The following is a 21,308-nucleotide window of genomic DNA, read 5'->3' as shown; positions in this document are numbered from 1 at the left end:
AAATCGAATTCGATACGTTGAAATTCGAAGTAGCGGCAGATGAATGCAAATGTTGCACCGTTTTGTTAAATAGCATAAAGAGGTAGTGCTCATGAGGTAGTGGTCTGATAAATACAGAAGGAAATTGGATACATAGAGAGATTTTTGGTAACAGATATATGAATATCAGGCATCTTCCCACAAACATTTGAGGACTTAAAGAATGAATTTGGGTAACACATACTTCTTTATGATTACATAGTGATGTGCAAAAGAACCCAGACAATAAAGCTCTCATAGGCATCTCAATCCATGGTTTAGAAATATTGTAAAACATTACAGAGTGGTAGTTTGGGCTGGATGTCCTCGCCCATTCCAAGTTCTTGTGGACCATAACGAGTCATAGGGTACAGGTAGAGTAAAGACATAGCTAAGAGTGATACATTGAAGGTGTAGGAAGCATTGTTACAGTAACGGCAATGGGGAGCAGTGCTAATGTATGGTATGGTGAGTAACTCATGCACAGTATGAGCGATGAACACAGAAACAGAGGGTATAATAGATGGATCACCAGTGTACTTAAAACCTTTATATGCCTCTTTGGTAACAATATTTTGGCACCTCATGTGACATGGAAACAAACAAAACTAAGATCGAAGCAATCAGAGGATCAGATGATGATGTTGGCCCTATTGTTCCCATCAAATTTTCAGAGCTCCATAGGCATCTACTGAATCTTGTTTATAACACAGTGACAGTAATAGAGGGTTGTTTGTTTAGGTTTTACTGTACCTTTAATTTCTCCCAGCTGTGAGGTCTCATCTGTGTTACAATGATGGCCCAAAGTAAAGCTCAGGGTCTTCATAAGGTTCTTTCACTTTGTGGAGCTTTCCCTGTTTGGACATCCCTGGAGCATAATTTGGGGGGGGGGGAGGAGGGGGGAATCTGAGAACATGTAACAACTGGAGAGACCTTGCGGTGGGTCACAGCTGGGCAGTTAGAGATACGTCACTCAACAAACAACGGGGAATTAGCAAACTCGCCCTTGAGGGACCACTTTCCTCATATCCCATGGAGTGAGGAGGCGGGTACATGATGTAATATAACAATAACTCTCACATTAACCTATCTCACACTTTCTATTACTGAATGAGTGATTTGGAATCTAGCAACCAGATGGTTAACCGTGAATATTTTTTTCCAATATTCTTGAGAGGGAGCCTAGTTGAGCATGCTGGTAGTTTCAGTTAAATATTGGTTAAATGTTTCCCCCAGACTGGTATACTGAGGCTTGCTTATTATGTATGTTATGCATAACACAGGTACCAGAATGGTAGACTTTTTGCTTGAGGATTCTAAGAGTTTTCATTCAATAAAAGGGCTGGGTTTCACATGAGCAGAAGAGGAAACTGTGCAAGGAGCACACTCGCCCAAGGGGTGCATGAATACACATTTCTATGTTTCTTATTGCTAGCATAGAAGCTACCTGCTTTTAAATAACGTGGATATTCCTGTACATTGCGGACTGCAATAACCCATGCTTCCCAGCAAGGAGAAATGTGTGCCAAGAAGACTATAAATTGCCCATTGGAAATAATACTATTGAATAAAACATTGAAAATCGCCTACAACGTGTGTTAACCTTTTTCTTACGTGATGCTCCATTTTCTTTTAAATATATATTAAAGGCGTAGGTACCTACTCTAAGCAATGTCCAATGGGAAATTTGAAATTTGAAACCAATGCCAACTTACCAGCAGACAAGGCTCCAGGTCCTGATGGCTTTATCTCTGAATATAAAAACCCTAAAGCGACATCACCTAGGCCCTTAAACCACTCTGTCTAATGGAATTTGTCTGCGTAGCTGTACTTTGGGTGGAATCATGAAGACTAGGACCATTTTGATTCTGAAACCCAATAAAACTCAAATGAAATCTTATCACCCTAGTAAACCAAGACATAAAAGTTCTCACTAAAATTATTGTAAACCAATTGCAGCAAATCCTTCCACAATCCAGATATTCAATACAATCCTGTTGCCATTTAAAAGAAATTGTAGGTTGAAGCATTGTGGGGTTATAAGTGCCTAACGGTAATGCTGAAGATTTCAAAGGATTAATTTGGGGTTTGTGATGCAGAGGAGACGGAGTATATCATAGCAAGCGGGTAAGTAGATTTAAAGTTAGATTGAAGAGGAGGGTGAAAAGGGGCAGCCCTGTCACATGCCTCTGGTCATTGTCACCTTGCCCAAGTCTAGACCATTAGTGGTTATTTTAGTTACAATTATTTATATAGTACCAACATATTCTCCGGAGCTGTACCTTAGGAAACAAGATAAACATTACATTCTAACAAAACATGTAAGATATATAATACAGTAGGTGAAGTCGGCCCTGCCCAAACCTTAATTATGCTCTTTTGTACATGCTGTTCTAGAAAAAGATTCTAACTTTTTCAAATAAAGATTGTTAAAAAAACAAACAAACTCAGATTAAGATATTTGCAGAACTGTCCAAACTGCGGAAGACAGAAGTCAGAAGTCAGAAGTACCACTGTTTTTGGTCTTGATCTGAGGTTCTTGACCTATCTCTCTCACATTGCTAACAATATTTCTAACTCTAAAAATGGCTATTCTTGGAATTTCCCTTTCTACTTTCAAATCTCAAACCAAATTTATACATATGGACCTTGCCACTGCTAGGAAATCAATTCTACCAAAGTGGATCTTACCTGAGGCCCCAACCATGAATCTGAACAAAAATGCATTTCGCCTTTAGTATGGTCTGGATTGAATCCATGTCCAATAAAGAAGACACAACATTTTTTTTTCCAGACCTGGCAAACCAAAATCAATTCACTGTAAAAGCCCCTGCCCCTAGTTATATACATATTATTTTAATAAACAAAGCTTTTTACTAACCATTTTCCAGCTCAGTGACTCCTTCGACGCTGCTCATTACTTCTCATCCAGCAGCATCATCGAGTTGGCATTGGCTCCTCCAGCATGGTCTAATTAAATGCTCCTCAAAGAGGAGTATTGGGTACCTGATATTCACGTGACTGAGTGTCAGTGCAGTGGAAGCTCCTCTAGTGGCTGTCAGGATGACTGCAATGCTAAAACATCGCAGTTTCTAAAAAGATAATAAAAAATAAATAAAAAATAAACACTTTACATAGCAAGGTTAAAATGGCAGGATAACTGCACCCATACCATATCGTTGAAATTAAGTGGTCTGGGTGACTGTAATAGTCCTTTAACATTGTAAATACTCTTAAAGACCTCAATACATTTTTTTTTCAGCTAAACATCTTAAAGCAAATGAAATCATAATCTGGTTCAGTCCTGGTACAACCAAGGCAGACATTGCATTGTAGGAGGAGAAACAGAAAGGTTTCTCCATCTTTTTCTGGGCTGACTGAACGGTGCAAAGGGCAGAATTGATATTGATAGGGAGATGATACAGAGGCTGTTCCCCAGTCCCAGCCCTGATAGAGCTAAATACAGTGTTGTTGGTTTCTACATTTCATTTTTCAGGCCTCACTAACACATTTGTTAAATAGAGGAGTAGGTAAGAAGAATATTGCTTAAAAATGTAATATGGGAAGCCGGGTATGCTAGGGAATGATTACAATGGAATGATTTAAGGTCTGAGGTAGCAAGAATTGCAATTTAATCAGGAAACCCCAAGCCTCCTCTTCCTGTGGACATTTAAACAGTCCTGTTCTGAAACCCATAGTAATGCACACGCATGAAATCCTCTGTCCAGCTTCAGTGACATTCATTTAGCCATAAGTCTTGTCACTTTGTCACTGATACTGGGCTGAAGATTTATTTATTGCGCATTGCTATTATGAAGGTAAATGTGGTGAGGCCTCCACCATCCAAGTTCCTTGTGCACTTACTGGGAATTTAATTGTGTTTCTGAACTCCACAGTGAGAGTTTACATATAGATATTTTTTCACTGCATATTACACAGGTGACATATTTTGCACGCCATGCTCCTTCTGTACAAAGCTTGCCTGTGGAGACAGGATAGCACTTATCTATACTTATCTACTTACACGTGCACACTGGTGTTACGCTTATTATAGCCCAAAGTAAGCAAATCCTAGCTCCCTAAACAAGCACAGGGTTGTATATGAGCATATCAGTGTCCTGCTGTCAGAGAAACGTTTCTAGATAAACGTTAAAAGTAACATATCAAAGGTGTGAATTTCTATTCATCTTTAAATGTCAGCGTCCTTTTAATCTCGTTATCATTTAATCCTCCTTACCCGTAATCTTTTCTACTCAGTCATTCTGTTTCTGCCATCTGAATGACCCTGTGTGAATGCCCATTCATACACATTTTCCCCATTCTGCTTTCATTCTGTTTCCTGATCTCTCTTCCTAGTGTGCACTCGTCGTCACACTCCCTCTTGGTGACTGCCAAGAGGTTTTTCCTCCTATCATTATCCACTTCATTCCCTTTCCTAATTTGAGACACATTCCCTGTCCTTGTCTTTCATCATGAGATATCTCTGTACCGAATCTGCCCTGCACCTCTTCCTCATCAATGATCTTCTCTCACGGTATGGCAGTCCGCGCCATCAGCTCTCCTTCACCGTGTCTAAGTATCCTCACAACTAATTGCAGAACCGGTGATTTTGCATAACAACCAGCTCAGGTGCGGTCTGTATAATCAATTATTGATCGTTTTATTTCTCGGTGGAGATAATTATCCAGGTATTATTCTGGAGACGCACAACGTGGACCTAGGAGACAACTATCCAGAACACTCATAAAAATCATATATTTTATTTATTAGGGCATGAGGAAAATTATACAGTAAAGCTGTTCATTATCTGTGCAGATACTTGGCATTTTTGTACAGCATATATCGTGTTTATTATCACTTGAAAAATACCAACTTTATGTTCATTAGCAGTGTATAGAGACCCAGTGACGGTACACAATGTATACATACGCAGTGACATTATATGATGTGACACATTCATTAGCAGTGTATACATACTCAGGAACATTATACAATGTGACACATTCATTAGCAGTGTATACATACTTAGTGACATTATACAATGTGACACATTCATTAGCAGTGTATACATACTCAGTGACATTGTATGATGTGCCACATTCATTAGCAGTGTATACATACTCAGGACATTATACAATGTGACACATTCATTGGCAGTGTATACATACTCAGTGACATTTTATGATGTGCCACATTCATTAGCAGTCTATATATACTCAGTGACATTATACAATGTGACACATTCATTAGCAGTGTATACATACTCAGTGACATTATACAATGTGACACATTCATTAGCAGTGTATACATACTCAGTGACATTATACAATGTGACACATTCATTAGCAGTGTATACATACTCAGTGACATTGTATGATGTGCCACATTCATTAGCAGTGTATACATACTCAGGACATTATACAATGTGACACATTAATTAGCAGTGTATACATACTCAGTGACATTGTATGATGTGCCACATTCATTAGCAGTGTATACATACTCAGGACATTATACAATGTGACACATTCATTGGCAGTGTATACATACTCAGTGACATTTTATGATGTGCCACATTCATTAGCAGTGTATATATACTCAATGACATTATACAATGTGACACATTCATTAGCAGTGTATACATACTCAGTGACATTATACAATGTGACACATTCATTAGCAGTGTATACATACTCAGTGACATTATACAATGTGACACATTCATTAGCAGTGTATACATACTCAGTGACATTATACAATGTGACACATTAATTAGCAGTGTATACATACTCAGTGACATTGTATGATGTGCCACATTCATTAGCAGTGTATACATACTCAGGACATTATACAATGTGACACATTCATTGGCAGTGTATACATACTCAGTGACATTTTATGATGTGCCACATTCATTAGCAGTGTATATATACTCAGTGACATTATACAATGTGACACATTCATTGGCAGTGTATACATACTCAGTGACATTTTATGATGTGCCACATTCATTAGCAGTGTATATATACTCAGTGACATTATACAATGTGACACATTCATTAGGAGCGTATACATACTCAGGAACATTATACAATGTGACACATTCATTAGCAGTGAATACATACTCAGTGACATTATATGATGTGACACATTCATTAGGAGCGTATACATACTCAGGAACATTATACAATGTGACACATTCATTAGCAGTGAATACATACTCAGTGACATTATATGATGTGACACATTCATTAGCAGTGTATACATACTCAGGACATTATACAATGTGACACATTCATTGGCAGTGTATACATACTCAGTGACATTTTATGATGTGCCACATTCATTAGCAGTGTATATATACCCAGTGACATTATACAATGTGACACATTCATTAGCAGTGTATACATACTCAGTGACATTATACAATGTGACACATTCATTAGCAGTGTATACATACTCAGTGACATTGTATGATGTGCCACATTCATTAGCAGTGTATACATACTCAGGACATTATACAATGTGACACATTCATTGGCAGTGTATACATACTCAGTGACATTTTATGATGTGCCACATTCATTAGCAGTGTATATATACTCAGTGACATTATACAATGTGACACATTCATTAGGAGCGTATACATACTCAGGAACATTATACAATGTGACACATTCATTAGCAGTGAATACATACTCAGTGACATTTTATGATGTGGCACATTCATTAGCAGTGTATACATACTCAGTGACATTTTATGATGTGGCACATTCATTAGCAGTGAATACATACTCAGTGACATTTTATGATGTGGCACATTCATTAGCAGTGAATAGTATACATACTCAGTGACATTTTATGATGTGGCACATTCATGAAGCTACTCAACAATATTATGCAGTGCAGCCAGAGCTGGATTAAGGTTACCCAAGTCCCTACACAGGGCACCAGATTGGGTCCCTTTTCTAGCGACCTGGGCTGTTTCTGTAAGTGTTGTGAGTGTGTGTAGTGGCTAAATGTTGTGTGTGGAGAAGGCTGAGAGTTGTATGTATGGGGGCTGAGTGGATCTCTATGTGCTGGTTGTTTTGGGTGTGTGTAGTGTTATCTGATTGTTGTGTATGTGTGTATGTTTTGCTGGTGGAGGGTACACATGATCCTTGGTGGACCTGTGAGGGAACTCCATTATCTGTACCAATATCTTACACAGACATAGAAACATAGAATGTGTACTCTCATTAGTCCCTGGCCTTATCTTATAGTTAGGATAGCCTTATGCCTATCCCACGCATGCTTAAACTCCTTTACTGTGTTAACCTCTACCACTTCAGCTGGAATTCTATTCCATGCATCCACTACCATCTCAGTAAAGTAATACTTCCTGATATGATTTTTAAACCTTTGCCCCTCTAATTTAAGACTATGTCCTCTTGTTGTGGTAGTTTTTCTTCTTTTAAATATAGTCTCCTCTTTTACTGTGTTGATTCCCTTTATGTATTTAAATGTTTCTATCATATCCCCCCTGTCTCGTCTTTCCTCCAAGCTATACATGTTAAGATCCTTTAACCTTTCCTTGTAAGTTTTATCCTGCAATCCATGAACCAGTTTAGTAGCCCTTCTCTGAACTCTCTCTAAAGTATCAATAACCCTCTGGAGATATGGTCTCCAGTACTGCATACAATACTCCAAGTGAGGTCTCACCAGTGTTCTGTACAATAGCATGAGCACTTCCCTCTTTCTACTGCTAATACCTCTCCCTATACAACCAAGCATTCTGCTAGCATTTCCAGCGGCTATATTACATTGTCTGCCAGTGCCTACCTTTAAGTCATCTGAAACAATGACCCCTAAATCCCTTTCCTCCGATGTTGAGTTTAGGACTCTATCAAATATTCTGTACCCTGCCGTTGGGTTTTTACGTCCAAGATGCATTATCTTGCACTTATCCACATTAAATGTCAGCTGCCACAACTCTGACAATTTTTCTAGTCTACCTAAATCATTTGCCATTTGGCTTATCCCTCCTGGAACATCAACCCTGTTACATATCTTAGTATCATCAGCAAAAAGACATACCTTACCATCAAGACCTTCTGCAATATAACTTTAAGAGCGCCATTGCAGTCCCGGTGCTCAGTCAGTGACTTTGAGCATTGACAGTGGACATTCAGTGGACATAGTCAGTGACATTATACAGTGTGGCATGTTTCTTATCTCTGTATAGCTACTCGGTAAAGTAACACAGTGCAGTATGTTCAATATAGAGTTATAGATACTCAGTGACATTATACAGCACAGTGTATTCCGTATCAGTGTATAAACACTGTGACATTATAGAGTGCAAGGTATAGATACTTGGTGACATACAGAGCATGTATACCCCTCTGTTCATTATAGGGGTATAGATAATTGGTTGCATATATAGTGCAGTATGTTCAGTATCTGGATATAGATACTATGTGACTTTATGCAATGCAGCATGTCCATTATTAATTTATCAGTACTTTGTGACATTATACAGTACAACATGTTATCTAGCAGTATATAGATACACTGAGACATTTTGTCACACTGCATTGTTTATTGGCAGTATATACATGCTCATTATATGGGTATTGAGAATTATTGCACAGTGCATATAGATACCTTGTGGGCCCTGTAGACTGAAACTGGTCCATATTTATGGTCCATATTACATTGCCTACTTAAAGGAACACTATAGTCACCAGAACAACTACAGTGTATTGTGTTTGTTCTCGTGAGTATAATCATTGCCTTCAGGCCTTTTGCAGTAAACACTGTGTTTTTAGAGAAAATGCAGTGTTTGCATTACAGCCTAGGGATAACTCCACTGTCCACTCCTCAGATGGCTACCAAAGGTGCTTCATGGGGAAGTGTTGAACAGTGAGCAGCACTGCCATTTAGTGTCTCCTCCCTCTGCATGCAGACACTGAACATTCCTTGTAGAGATGCAGTGCATCTTTATGAGGAGATGCTGATTGGCCAGAGCTGTGTTTAACTTTGCCCCTGATCTGCCACCTTGACCGTCTCAGCCAATCCTATGGGAAAGCATTGTTATTGGCTTCTGATGATGTCAGCCAAGCAGGCAGATCAGAGGCGGAGACAGAGGCAGCAGCTGCAGACCTGAACAAAAGTAAGATTTTACTATATTTAGGGGAGCAAGGGAGGACAGGGGGGCTAGATGGTGGTTTTAACACTAAAGGATCAGGAATACATCTTTGTGTTCCTGACCCTATAGTGTTCCTTTAAATCATTTAAAAATGAAAAACAATGAATCTAAAATCAGAAATAAGATACATTGGAAGTCTCTGCATTTATAATAAAGTTGCCATATTGAGTTATCCAGAGTACTGCACTGTTCAGACACGGAAGTTATTGAATATTAATCGGGATGTTCCAATTACTTTCTATGGCATTTTTCAAAGAGTTTGCTTTATCCCATATATCACTGCACAGCAGAGATTCATAGGCAGAGCGGAAGTTTCTGGAAGTTTTAGTTTGGTGATCAGCTTTTTACTGAAAGCTGTTAGCTGAACTTCTACTCCCAGAAACATTTGCCGTGTCCCAAATTATATGAAAACCTTGTATTATCTGAAGCACTGCAATTACACTGCACTGCAAGGCAGGTTTAAAACGCAGAATGCTGTAAAACATTTCTTTTACAAAAACATTACAAAATTGAGCATGCAAAAATTACAGCTAATTATTCGGCCAAAGACTATGAAATGGATGCCATTTGTATTGGTGCCTTGCTTACCCCTATAAATCGGAGCATACTTTGTTGATTCACAGAAACTATGCCATATATGACATTGATGACTACACTTATCTAATTACTGTTTCTTGTTGATTTGCAGAGCCTCCAACCCCGATTGCTCCTCCAGAGCTTCTGGCAGTGGGAGCCACTTACCTGTGGATCAAACCAAATGCAAACTCTATCATTGGGGATGGGCCAATTGTGCTGAAAGAGGTTGAGTATCGAACCACATCAGGAAGCTGGGCCGAGACCCATGTCATGGATGGACCGACTTACAAACTGTGGCACTTGGACCCAGACGTTGAGTATGAGATACGTGTCCTTTTGACTCGTCCAGGAGAAGGAGGGACGGGACCACCAGGTCCTCCACTCACCACAAGAACCAAATGTGCAGGTATGCAGCACGAAGAATACAGTTTTTAAACATGTGTATATGCTTAAGATCATTATACACCGTAGCAAATTAATTATCGTTGTGTTCATACACTGCACAATGCGTGTAATTTCACCATTAAATCCATTCTGGTTTATTAAGCTGTGACATGTTATAACACTATGAAAAGTTACCATCTGCCACTGCTCTGCTCGACCACCCTACAATCACCCTTTTTCCAGATGTTACCTGGGGAAGAGTGTCACTGCCTGTACAAACCCAAATAGTTTGATATGTGCTTTCTCACTAAGGTCTTTATTTACTAAATTCTAAATAGTAGCACATTTAAATCCGAATGGCTCTGGCCTTTTTAAAAAGTAAGCTATGTTTCCATTTTGACTATTTTGGTCTAACATTTAAAATCCACTTAGAATTTCCAACAGTTCACACTTTAGTTGATTACTCTGTAAGGACAGGACAGCATTGTGTTTTGTTTTATCAAAAGGCTGATTACCCCCCTAGCCAACACTGATGGATGGAGAGGTGCAGAATGGTTATACTGATATTCATTGCTTTGGAGATCCTAAAATAATATATTGGTTGATTATCCTCTAGGTGTCTACCTGAATGAATGATCTTAGTTTTTATTTATTTGCTCACTGGTCTCTCCATATGGGACATCCAGGGCTGCCTGGTGTGGGGTATAAGAAGAGTACTTCATTTATTAACCCTGCTATTATTATTATTATTATTATTGTTTATCAGTGTAGGGACAGTTTGTATCACTCTATAGTAGTGGTTTTCAAACAGTGTGCTGTGACACAATGGTACGCCACAAACACCGTCATCCAGTCTGTAAATTGAGTTTTACAAAGTGTCTGGCTATTTGGAGATTTACGTAAAACCAGTAACTAGTAAATTCGATTTTATAAGTATTGCACCTCTCTTTTATGTGTAAATGTGATATTTATAAGCTGTCAATGAAGGTAAAATGAGAAAAACAGTTGGTGTGCCTTGGAAATGTTCCTCTCATTTGAGTGATCATTGGCCAAAAAAAAGGTTCTGACTCACTGTTCTATAGAACATCAAGAGAACCCTGCACAGTATCTTCTTTCTTCTCTGTGTTAACACAAATAAAGTGCATCTTTCAACAGGAGTTGCTAGACTAGGAGCTTGTGATAAGTCGATAAGATAATGGCTACTAACTGCACTTGCTGCGTGCCCTTCAATCTGGGCATTAGTTCTCTACACTTGCGTCTAATGTACATTAAAAGCCTCCTCTCGCTAATGAATGGGCATTTAGAACGAGCTACGAGTGGCGTCTTTGGCAAATGCTGGGGGAGTGAGCAGACACTGCCAATATTTGGGGGATGGAGGTGTGTCACAGCTGTAATTGGTGTTCGGCTAAGACTGCCACTTACTGATAAGTGCTGTCTATTCGAGCACTGGGAAGTGAGTATTATCCCACCTCTTCATAGTTCTCTTGGTGAGTGGGTACAGTACATCGCTCCGTCTCTGTCTTCAAATGTCTGCCCAAATGGGGTTAATACCATAGCAGTTCTCTCCTGTACAGTTAAACAGCTTTATGTACTTAGTGTGTGAATGCTGTCTGTCAGAGTGTTACTGCTGTGAATACGGTGCCAGAGGGTTTCACCGCTACCTTACCCTTCTTACTAATGCACTTCAGGCATAACTACCCTTACAGCAGGCTTCTGGTAACAGAGGCAAAAAAACGCTACAATCTAGCTCACAGCGTATCAGACCACACATTAAATCTCCCCCTTCCCCTCACCCCCACCCACCCTATCTCGATCTCCCTCGCTCTCTCGCCTTGTGTAATATTTTTTCTTCAGAGATGCTATTTTATAACCTTTGCTTACAAATTTATTTTGGAGACATATGAGCGTCTCTATAACAACTACACAGAGCTTGTTTCAAAATGTGAGTCGGCATGTACAAACAAAGTGATTACTACAAGCATAAAAAATAAATTGCTGCAAAACAATAACCTACAAAAATGGATATAATCTGCACAAGGCAATTTATTTCGGCTCCAATGTTTTGCTACCCCAAAGTGTTATCACTGTGATTCACACATTTTGGTTACATTTACCCATATTTCTGATTCGTATTTGTGTGAGTTGTGACTTTTTTCATTTACATCTATAAACCCAATCTATGTAGATTAATACTTCCAAATACAAAGGAAAATAAGCCCAAGCTTCTCGTGTTTTTAACATCTGACAGCATTCAGCGGGTGCAGGTGGTTCAGACATTTTCAGTAGGTAACAGACAGACACGTATCGACACAAAACAACTAACAGACACGCAAAAACAGAATAGGTAACAAGAAACGTGTTATAACTTATGGCATTATATGACCTGGTACCAGGTCCAAAGTTACATACTTGCATAGGCTGAAATGAGACTTGCCTCCATCAAGTTCATCCTTCCTCACATATGTTTTTGTTGTTGATCCAAAAGAAGGCTGTTATTGTTTGGTACATTCAGAAGAATACCATAGCTCCCAAGATTGCAAACCTAAAAGGAGAGGCACTTTCATTTAAAGGGTGTGAGGGGTGGAGTAAGCCAGGGACAGGTCTGTTCGGAATTATTTTAGGCGACTTACTAATAAGTTCTCCAACTAAAATGTAATTTAGAAGAAGAACAATGTATCTTATTTACACAGACTCTAAACACAATTATTACAGTTTAAAGACACATTACTAGGAGTATTATTGCTGTGGAGCTCTGTTACACACTAAGACACACCAACGGGGGCGGGGCCTGGCAACGATACAGCCTAGACGCCATTACTAATAGCTCCGCAACAAATCGCTTAAAAAACGCTGAAAACTGCGAAAATAACCTTCAGCCGCCGACCACAAACACTCACAGTGGGAAGGGGAACCCCTGCTGCATCGACTCATGCCGTTCCGGTTCGGATCCGCCTCAGCACCACCCCGCAAGACCCGGCAGAAGCTCCGGTCTGAAAACTTGAAGGCCGCAAATTACCACGCCGAGCTCCTCGCGGACTGGAGTGAGTACTTGCACCCCTACCAAAACGACCCTGACACACCAACCATGGGTCGGAAAACGCAAAAACAGACAGGGGCACCCATCTCAGAGACGAGAGACATAGGGACGCTCCTTAAATGCTCCAGGCCTAAAACAACAGAACCCTCACCACCCCCAGCCGTCCCAGACGCCATAGAGCCTCAGTAGACTGAAGGGGGGAACGGGAACGTCAAAAAGTACCCAAACACAGCGACAGCCGTCGCAATCGAGTCCCCAAGCCCAGCACACGCCACTAAAAAGGATATTGCAGACCTTTACGACAGAATTAAGCTGCTATTTGACGCTGACATCGCCCTAGTCAAAACTGAAGTGCAAGCGGTCACTGACCGTGTACAAGCCACGGAGGAAGACGTGATCGATATAAAGCAGGGTCTGGCAGCCTTAGGGGACACTGTACAACAAATGAGAACTCTGCACTCCTCCCTGACACACAGAGTGGACACCCTGGATGACAGGAGTAGGCGCAAGCACATAAAAATCCGCGGAGTCTCCAATGCGGTGACCGCGGAGGAACTGCCACACTTTATTAGGCGGCTGATGGCCTCATCCCTACCCTCCAAACAAGCCAAACAAATCCCGCTAGACGGAGCTTACAGGATCAATAGACCACAACGCGCCCCAACGAGCCAGCCTAGGGACATTATCCTCAAATGCCAAACCTTTACTGACAAACAAAAGCTCATGAAGGCGTTCCAAGACAGGGCCCCCATGGACTTTGAATCACACCAGCTAACATTCTACCAGGATGTCACCAGGGCAACACTGGTCTGGAGAAAGACCATGCAACCTATCACAACTAAGTTGCGAGAAACTGGCGTGGCCTACCGCTGGTCTGCGTCCCGAACCCTAACGGTCCTCAAGGACGGAAAGGCGCACACAGCGTCTTCCCCAACGGATGCTCCCACTCTTTTCACAGCCCTGGACCTGACGAGAGGAGTCAGAACTCCACCGAGACCAGCAACACATCACCAATGGGACATACCCAATGTGACTCCCTTTGTTCCAGCTCGGAATTGTAACCCATCCCAGGATCAGGACTCAGTAACTTAACCTCAGCGTAAAAGGCACTACTTTAGTGCCCCTCACCGATGTTGGTGGCGAAGGAAAAGAAAAAAAAATCATCTCACAACGAGCCACACTATAGTGGCACCCTACAAAGCGGACTGTAACAATTGCCTACTCCATGTTCTTCTCTCTTTCTTAAATTATCTAGTTTTGGTTTAACTTCATGTTTTCATGTTTTAAAATTCTTGGCGCAAACTGCCAGCTATTCCACTAAAGCCGACATACAAACAGACGAACACGTTAAATCTCTTCTCAATCTCCCCCCCCCCCCCCCCCCCCGTCTCCCCATAGGTTAGGGGAATACAAGAACGGCAGAGGCCTCTGACACTGCCCCTCACCGACTATCTACCTAAGAGGCACACGCCTACATACAGGCTGCATCACTGACTCACCCACCCTTACACCCCTCCTAGGTGGCCAGACGGAATGAACCACGAAGGCAGCTGACCCCTGGCAAGACATCTCCCGAACCCACTTATCATACCCAGACAACCACGGAAGCCCTTAACACATACCCCACACGACAAGACGTTACAATATACCTCTGCCTGACATCATTAGTCTAACCGGGTCACCTCTTGTAAGGTATTAACGTCGACGCTCAAACTCTTAACTGCCACTCACCAGTTTACTACACTAGTTTATGACATCATGCTTTACGTAGATCTATACTGTTTGAATAACGTTCCTGTTACTATTGCATGACCTATAAAAAGAAAAATGAGGCATTTACTACCTGGAAATGTAATTACTGATATTATCTCTGCATTTCCCATCTCTTCATTCTGTACCCTTTATATATGCCTTAACAAAATAAAGAATTCAAAAAAAAAAAAAAAAAGACACACCAACAATATGGAGCTCCGAGAAAAGAGGGATTTAGGCCCAAAATAGGGACTGCCCCTCCTAACTAGCGACACTTGGGAGGTATGGAATACTGTGGCGGAACTACCCGGCCGACCTGTGGACCCCTGCGACCGCAGTACCCGCCACCATGTGTTGTGGCCCTGGGTGTTGCAGTATAACTGCCAGGGCTGCACGTTAAGAGGCTTATCGGGTGGCCCATGCTGTTAGGGCCACCCGATGGCTATGGATTTCCAGGGGGACCGGTCAGCCCTACGGTGCTTTAACAGCGCGACTGGGCCCCCTTTGATGGGGTCAGAGGCTAGGAGGAAGTGACAGCCCCGGTCACTTCCTCCCAGCAACCACCAGGAGCCACGTGGGAGGAAGAAGTCAGAGTGGGAACTCTGACTCCCATCAGTATGAGCCACCACTGGACCCCAGGGAAGTAACCCTTCTGCATCTAAAAGGTAGGAAACAGGAGGGTGACTAAAATATTGTGTGTGTGTTTGTATGTATGTGTGTGTGTGTCTGTATCAATGTGTCTCTGTATGTGTGTCTGTATGTATCACTGTGTGTGTTTGTATGTATGTGTATGTATGTCTGTGTGTGTGTGTATGTCTGTATTTGTTTGTGTGTATTTGTATGTATATGTCTGTCTGTGTGTTTGTTTGTATGTGCGTGTCTGTGTATGTGTGTGTGTGTGAGTGTGTCTGTATGTGTGTGTCTGCATGTGTGGGGGGGCAAAGTATGGGATGGGGTAGACATATAGGGGACAGCGGGCGGTAGGTGTATGGGGTGTGGCGGTAGGTAGACGTATGGGGGGGTGGACCCAGGGCAATTTTCACATCGGGCCCAGCGGCTTCTAGCCTCTGTGTGGCAACCTTGGGACATTCAATAGCAAATAGCTCCCTCTTTAGTATTACTGTAGTACTGACACATGGAGCACTATCTACTTAATTTGTCACGTGTGCATTCATGATGTTGAGGGTTCATGCAGGCCAGCTGTAGGTTTATGTCACATGTAAACCATAATTACCATGGCAAGAGAAATGTCAGCTTTCATTAGGTCCATCAAAATGTTCATCTCCAGAGCCATATGAAGTCCTAAATGTAGCTTTACTTCTAATAAACGCTTGTAAAGGTTTTGTAGAAAATAGACAGAAAACATAAGCACTTGCAGGGATTGCAGCATCAATTAAACTGTAAATAACTCCTAACTGATTCCTCTCCTGCAACTGTCTTTACTTCTTTTTTTTATTTTTTATTTTATATTTGACAGTCTGTTCCTGGTAGCATGTCATCAGGAAGTAGAAGGTTGAGGTTGGAAACCCTCTGTGCTACCATGATATTGTACATTTTTATTCATTGCATACATCAATCACATGAAAGTTTTCTTTCTGCTGCCCTAACTTGGTCGACCGTCAACCTCTTACGTCTGAGTAGGGTATGTCGTAGGTACAAATATTTAAGATCCTCCAACTGGGAAGTAACAATAGGGGGAGAGTGGGGTGGGGTGGGGTGGGAAGGGGGGAGGGGTGGGTGTATACCATGGTACGATATGGTGCATAGCACTATTTAACCGTGTTGTACGGTAACCAGTACATAGATGCACAAGGATAACATAGGGTCTGCGGTTTGGCAGTACATATATCAATATATCCATATAGAGGTCTAGTTGGCTCCCCATAAGGTGGATACAGGAACGCGAGTCCATGTGACTATTCGTGCGAGGTGGAGGGGTTTAGTATGTTTGAGGTATTGTTGGTCTCTGAGCCTTGATGGGCTCCTGATTGGCATAGAGTATTATTACTACTATTTGCTTTATTCCATAGGTCTACCCATGTAGCCCAGTCTGCTTGGAAAGTTTTTTGTTGAGCAGCAGTCTTGGACGACATGCTCTCATATATGAAATACTGGTGGATTTTATTTAGCAGTTGGTTTTTGGAGGGACAGTGGGGTTGTTTCCACTGACATGCGATCAAATTTCTCACAGCTAGGGCGGTGATGGCCATTATGCGTTGTACATATTTTGGGGTTGAGCGTGGATATGAGAGGAACAGCCCTGTGTGTATGTCCATGGGTGGTGACGTGATACCAATGGACTTGTGCCTCTTCCCATAGGGGTCGTATGCGCTGACACGCCCACCAGATGTGGAACATTGTGCCTTTTTCAGTGCCACACCTCCAACAGTGTGGTGGTACTGTGTTGTACATCGAGTGGAGTCTGTGGGGTGTTAGGTACCACCTGTACACCAGCTTTTCGTGGGCTTCTATGTGTGAGTAGCACCGTGTGAGGCCTTTAAGGGCCTGGGGGGATGCCAACACCTCTGTGTCCGTAATCGAATCTGCGCCCTCCGTGAGCCATTGGGTCACAAATGTAGGGGTGCTTCTTGGTGTAGTAGTGGTTAGAGTTAACCGATAACATAGAGAGAGAGATTTGGGTTTAGTTGGGGCTTGCCAGCATCTGTCATATAATGTTGCTAATTCTCTTGAACCTGGGTTGTTGGGCATATGTCCTTGCGTTACATGTGAGGGAATTACACTCTTGAGTTGTAAGTAAGGAAATACCGAGGAGTTGGTGAGTTTGAATTTCCGTTGTAGGTCAGGGAAGAGTTTAATGAGGTTGCAATGCATAATTTGTTCTATAGTGGTAATTCCCATTTTGACCCATGAGTTTACTGAGAGCCAAGGTGAGATTGCTTTTAGCGCTGTCAATGGTGTGCGTGGATGGAATTTGTAGCGTATTTTGTCCCAGTGGTGTATGGTTAGGGAGGTGGTTGGGAAGGGGGTTTTGTCTTTGGGCCGATGTATTTTGGGGGTCCATAGGAGATCGACCAGGGGTGTTGTACCTGATTGGGCGGCTTCCATGTCCACCCATTGGTAAATTCCTTTGTGGGTGTGCAGCTTTACTGCTGCTTCTAGAATAGAAGGCATGTATGTCCGGCAGGCCGACTCCACCTTCCGCTGTGGTTTGTTGCAGAATGCGGTGTGATAGTCTGGCCTTGCGGGAGTACCATATATATAGGGATATTATCTGTTGACGTTTTTTAAAGAAGGAGGGCGGAACTGGTATGTGTAGTAGACGGAATATATACAATAGTTTCGGGATTAGAATCATCTTAACGGTGTTGATTCTGCCTAACCACGACAATTTTACCGGTTTCCATCGGGTACACTCTGATTTGCATAATAGAAGTAGTGGTTTTTAATTGTAGTTAAACATACGTTCCACTGTGGGTGCTATTTTAACCCCTAAGTATGTGACGTGGCCTTCTCTCCAGTCAAATTTGTATTTCCTAGAAAGTTCTGTGGTCACGGTGCGTGGAAGGCCTATGGGTAAAGCCTGGGTTTTGGCTTGATTTAATTTATAATACGCTATTTTACCATATATATCTAAAAGCTGCATTAGAGTTGGTAGGGAGGTTTCTATGTCGATAATGTCAGAAGAATGTCATCTGCGAACATAGAGAGTTTATATTGGCCTGGGCCTATTGTCATACCTTTAACCCCTTAAGGACACATGACATGTGTGACATGTCACAATTCCCTTTTATTCCAGAAGTTTGGTCCTTAAGGGGTTAATACCTGGATGGTGTCTGATAATGAACGCTAGCGGTTCCAGGGAGAGGACAAATAACAAAGGTGAGAGGGGGCATCCCTGCCTAGTGCCATTGGTGATGGTGAATGGGGTGGACAGGAATCCCGCGTTTCCCACTTGTGCTGTTGGGTTGTTGTATAAGGCCATAATTCCAGAGCGTATTGGTGGGGTGAAGCCAAATCTTTGCAAGACTTATTGCATGTAGTCCCAATTGAGTCTGTCGAAGGCCTTCTCCGCGTCCAGCGCTAGGAGGAGGCCTTCTTTTTGGTTGGTGTGTGCAAGGATATTAAGGATTTTTCTGGTATTATCCGAGCCTTGTCTTGTCCTTACAAAGCCGGATTGGTCATTGTGTGTAAGCCTTGGGAGAATGTCGGACAGGCGGTTGGCTAGGAGCTTGGCGTATAGTTTGACATCTCCATTTAGCAGGGAGATGGGTTGGAAGTTGGGGCATTGTGTTGGGGATTTCTCTGGCTTCGGAAGGGTGGAAATGTGGGCTTTCAGCATCTCAGGAGGCATGGAGCCTTTTTCAAAGCTGTGGTTGAATAACGTGATTAGATGAGGTGATAGTGTAGACGCAAATGTTTGGTAGTAAAAATTTGTGTAGCCGTCTGGGCCTGGCTCTTTGTGTTTAGATAGTTGTGCGATAGTTTTTTCTACTTCCTCCACAGTGAATGGTGCAGATAGGGAGGCTATATTGTCAGGTGTCAGTTTGGGGAGGTTCACTTTAGCCAGGAAGTCCTGGATGGTAGGTCCAGGAGGTGGTGTGGTTTCGTGGTTGTCTTTGAGGTTGTAAAGCGTACTGTAGTAGGAGGCAAACGCGTCGACTATGTCTTGCGGGTTCGTAAGTTTTTGTTTTGAGTCAGTGGTAATGTAGGCTATTTTTGAGTTGGTGGTGCACGCTTTGAGTTGTGTTGCTAGCAGCGCTCCTGCCTTGTTACCCTGCGTAAAGAAGTTGTATTTAAAGCGCCTAAGCGCATAGGTTGTTTTTTTTAGTTCTATGTCTCGGAGTTTGGATTGTAATGTCAGTAGTTGGTGTTGTAGAGTTTGTGTGGGTGCGGTCTTGTTTCTGTGTGTGAGATTCGTAATTACTGAGATCAGTGTGTTGTATTCTTTAAGTCGTTGTTTTTTGGCATAGCTACCTGCTCTGATAAGGGTTCCGCGTATGACTGCTTTGTGTGCTTGCCACACGGTAGTCATGTCTACATCCGGGGTCGTATTCGTGTGAAAATATGAGGTGATGTCTGCTTTTATTCGATCCGCGATATTTGGATCCAGTAATAGGGAGTCGTTTAGTCTCCAGGTCCCTTTACCTGATGTGGGGAATTGTTCTGCTAGGGTTAGTGTTATTGGGTCCGACCTAGTTATCAAGCCTATTTGGGCCGTTAGAACTTTGTGTATTGTTGTGGTAGGTATGAGGAATCTGTCTATCCTTGTATAAGTGTTGTGCGCAGAGGAGTAAAACGTGTAGTCTCGTTCCAAGGGGTGGAGGATTCTCCACGGATCCAAGAAGCTATTGTGTAATATCTGATTGCAGTGTGAGGAGGTGGTTTTGTTTAATTTGCGTGCGGATGATGCGGTAAGTTTGTGTGCTGAGGTTGTGTCCAGTGTGCAGTCCAGGAGGAAATTAGTGTCCCCTCCTATAATGAGTTCCCCGAATCTATGTAGGTTTGCCAGGGCGAATACGTTGTCCAGGAATTCTGTTTGGTTTCTGTGTGGGCCGTATATATTGAGAAATGTATATGGCTCGTTATTAATGTAGCACTGGAGCAGGAGATATCGTCCCTGTTTGTCACAAATTTTCTTAACTAAGGAGAATGCTACCAATCTTCCTATTAGTATGGATACCCCTCTCTTTTTCTTCTTGAAACAAGAGTGATAGTCGTGGGGGAATAATTTGGAACAAAATTTGGGGCGGTGTCCCCATTTAAAGTGTGTTTCCTGGAAGAATGCGATGTGGGCTTTGTGCTTTTTCGCCTCTTCTAATGCTAGTCTTCGTTTGTGAGGAGAGTTTAAACCTTTAACGTTTAGAGACAGTATGTTAAGTGTCATTTATGTGTGTGGTGGTGGGCAGCTTTTTGGAAACTGATGTAGGGCAGTTGCTTTGGGTGTTGTTAGGTGAGGGGGCGGTATTTTTCCTCGTCTTGAGGGATATTGTGTTTCTGCCACTAGAGCTTTACCATGTGGTTTGTAAGGGTGGTTCGGCGGGTGTTTGACCTCCCGCTTTGCCAGGAGGGTAGTAGGTGTTAAACTTTCAGTGTTCGCGTGGTATGACCCATGTAGCGCTGTAGCGCGTCCAAACAGTTTGATGGTCCTAAGTGGTCCTTCGTAGTGTGTCATGTGCCATGGTCGGTACAGTAGTGGGGTAAGGGGTTTGTGGGGTAAGGGTGGGTACCAGGAACGAGTTCTGTGACAAAATAGCAGGGGTAAGAACTATATACATAATACCGTCGTGGAGAGCGCCTTGCGGCTTGGATGGTGAAAACATGGCTCCTTTGAGCCTGGGGGGGGAAGTTGTGGCTAGCAACACAGTTGTCGGCCCTCAGTAGTATCAGGGA

At 42.3% G+C, this 21,308-nt stretch overlaps 1 protein-coding gene across 13 annotated transcripts in view; it reads left to right on the top strand.

The window, feature by feature from the left end:
• Positions 1 to 21,308, top strand: part of PTPRT (protein tyrosine phosphatase receptor type T) — a 262,100-nt gene that overhangs the window by 154,632 nt on the left and 86,160 nt on the right. For all 13 annotated transcript variants that reach the window (XM_063455671.1, XM_063455669.1, XM_063455672.1 and 10 more), the window contains exon 7: positions 9,897 to 10,190. In XM_063455671.1, coding sequence (XP_063311741.1) covers positions 9,897 to 10,190 — 294 coding nt within the window. The remainder of the gene's footprint in view (positions 1 to 9,896; positions 10,191 to 21,308) is intronic.

Source organism: Pelobates fuscus, chromosome 5, assembly GCF_036172605.1.
Source record: "Pelobates fuscus isolate aPelFus1 chromosome 5, aPelFus1.pri, whole genome shotgun sequence".
NCBI classification, from domain to species: Eukaryota; Metazoa; Chordata; class Amphibia; order Anura; family Pelobatidae; genus Pelobates; species Pelobates fuscus.
The sequence above is the reverse complement of the archived record's forward strand: the minus strand, read 5'-3'. Positions and strand labels throughout refer to the sequence as shown.